At 60.6% G+C, this 1059-nt stretch overlaps 1 protein-coding gene across 1 annotated transcript in view; it reads left to right on the top strand.

Moving 5' to 3' along the window:
- Window positions 1-1059, top strand: part of VOLCADRAFT_95713 (uncharacterized protein) — a gene marked incomplete at both ends in the record, with an annotated part of 13643 nt that overhangs the window by 6317 nt on the left and 6267 nt on the right. The window contains 3 exons of the mRNA XM_002954843.1: window positions 44-112; window positions 592-714; window positions 893-993. Coding sequence (XP_002954889.1) covers window positions 44-112; window positions 592-714; window positions 893-993 — 293 coding nt within the window. The remainder of the gene's footprint in view (window positions 1-43; window positions 113-591; window positions 715-892; window positions 994-1059) is intronic.

The following is a 1059-nucleotide window of genomic DNA, read 5'->3' as shown; positions in this document are numbered from 1 at the left end:
GCCTCTGGGTCCCGCAGTCGCCTCCCTGCTACCCGCAGTGCAGGCGGGGGCGCCCCCGGGCACCCCCGCGGATAGCCTGGGCGGGGAGAGGCTGGTGGGGGTGCCCATGCAGGTGAGGGGAGGGCGGGGCGGGGCGGGGGGCGGCTGAGGGGTGGAAAGGGGGCTGTGAGTGGGGGGCAGGGGGGGTAGGTGGCTGTTTTCTCTGGCTTTGCTTACCTTCCTGGCGTGGTTGTTGTATGTATGCTGTTTTGATAGCATGTGGGGAAGGGAGGGAGGAAGGGGAAAGGCGTCCCTCCCCCTTCCCCTTCTTTCTCTCCGCCCTCCTTCAGAACCCCGCGGGGTTCGATTAGATTTGTAGATTGCGCGCCTCCCAGGTGAACCCCATATGGTATACCCGCATTTGCCCCGTCGGCAGTTGGGAAATAAAAGCTACTATAGAAAGCGGGGAAGTAGCAATGTCCCTAGCTGAGCAGATTTTGGGAAGGACAGTTATGATTTTGACCAAGATTTTCTGTAGTAAAACATTTCGTTTGATTTTTCCCGAGCTATATACCCAGCTGACATGCATCCAACACTTATTCCACGTGCCAGATTCTCCACAAGGACTCTGTGTACGGCGCCCTTGCGGCCGGGGCGTACGAGCTGCACGACTACCTGGACTTCCGAGCCTGGCTTACTGGAAGCCTGCTGCAGGCACGGCACGCGCGCTTGTGTGTGTGTGTATGTGTATGTGTGCGTTCTTGGGGAGCTCCGGGGAAAAGAGGAAACGGTTGGGCGAGTGGCAAGGGGGGTGACGTGCAGTGGGTCTGTAGGTTTCCAATACGTTCCAATACGGACACGGACAAAACCCTCCCCCTCCTCTCTCCCCTCCCGTTCCGAGTCCCAACCTCAGGAAGTTGGCGATGTGGGTCCCGCCAACAAGCCTATTCGGCGGCGTATCGGACTGGTGGTGGCGGCCAACGTGGACAGAGTGGAGCAGGAGGACCCTGTCAGGTGGGGGGGAAGAGGGAGAGGGAGGGGGAGGGGAGGGAGGGGGGAGAGGGAGAGGGAGGGGAGGCT

Source organism: Volvox carteri (genome assembly GCF_000143455.1).
Source record: "Volvox carteri f. nagariensis unplaced genomic scaffold VOLCAscaffold_46, whole genome shotgun sequence".
In the NCBI taxonomy this organism is placed as follows: Eukaryota; Viridiplantae; Chlorophyta; class Chlorophyceae; order Chlamydomonadales; family Volvocaceae; genus Volvox; species Volvox carteri.
The sequence above is the reverse complement of the archived record's forward strand: the minus strand, read 5'-3'. Positions and strand labels throughout refer to the sequence as shown.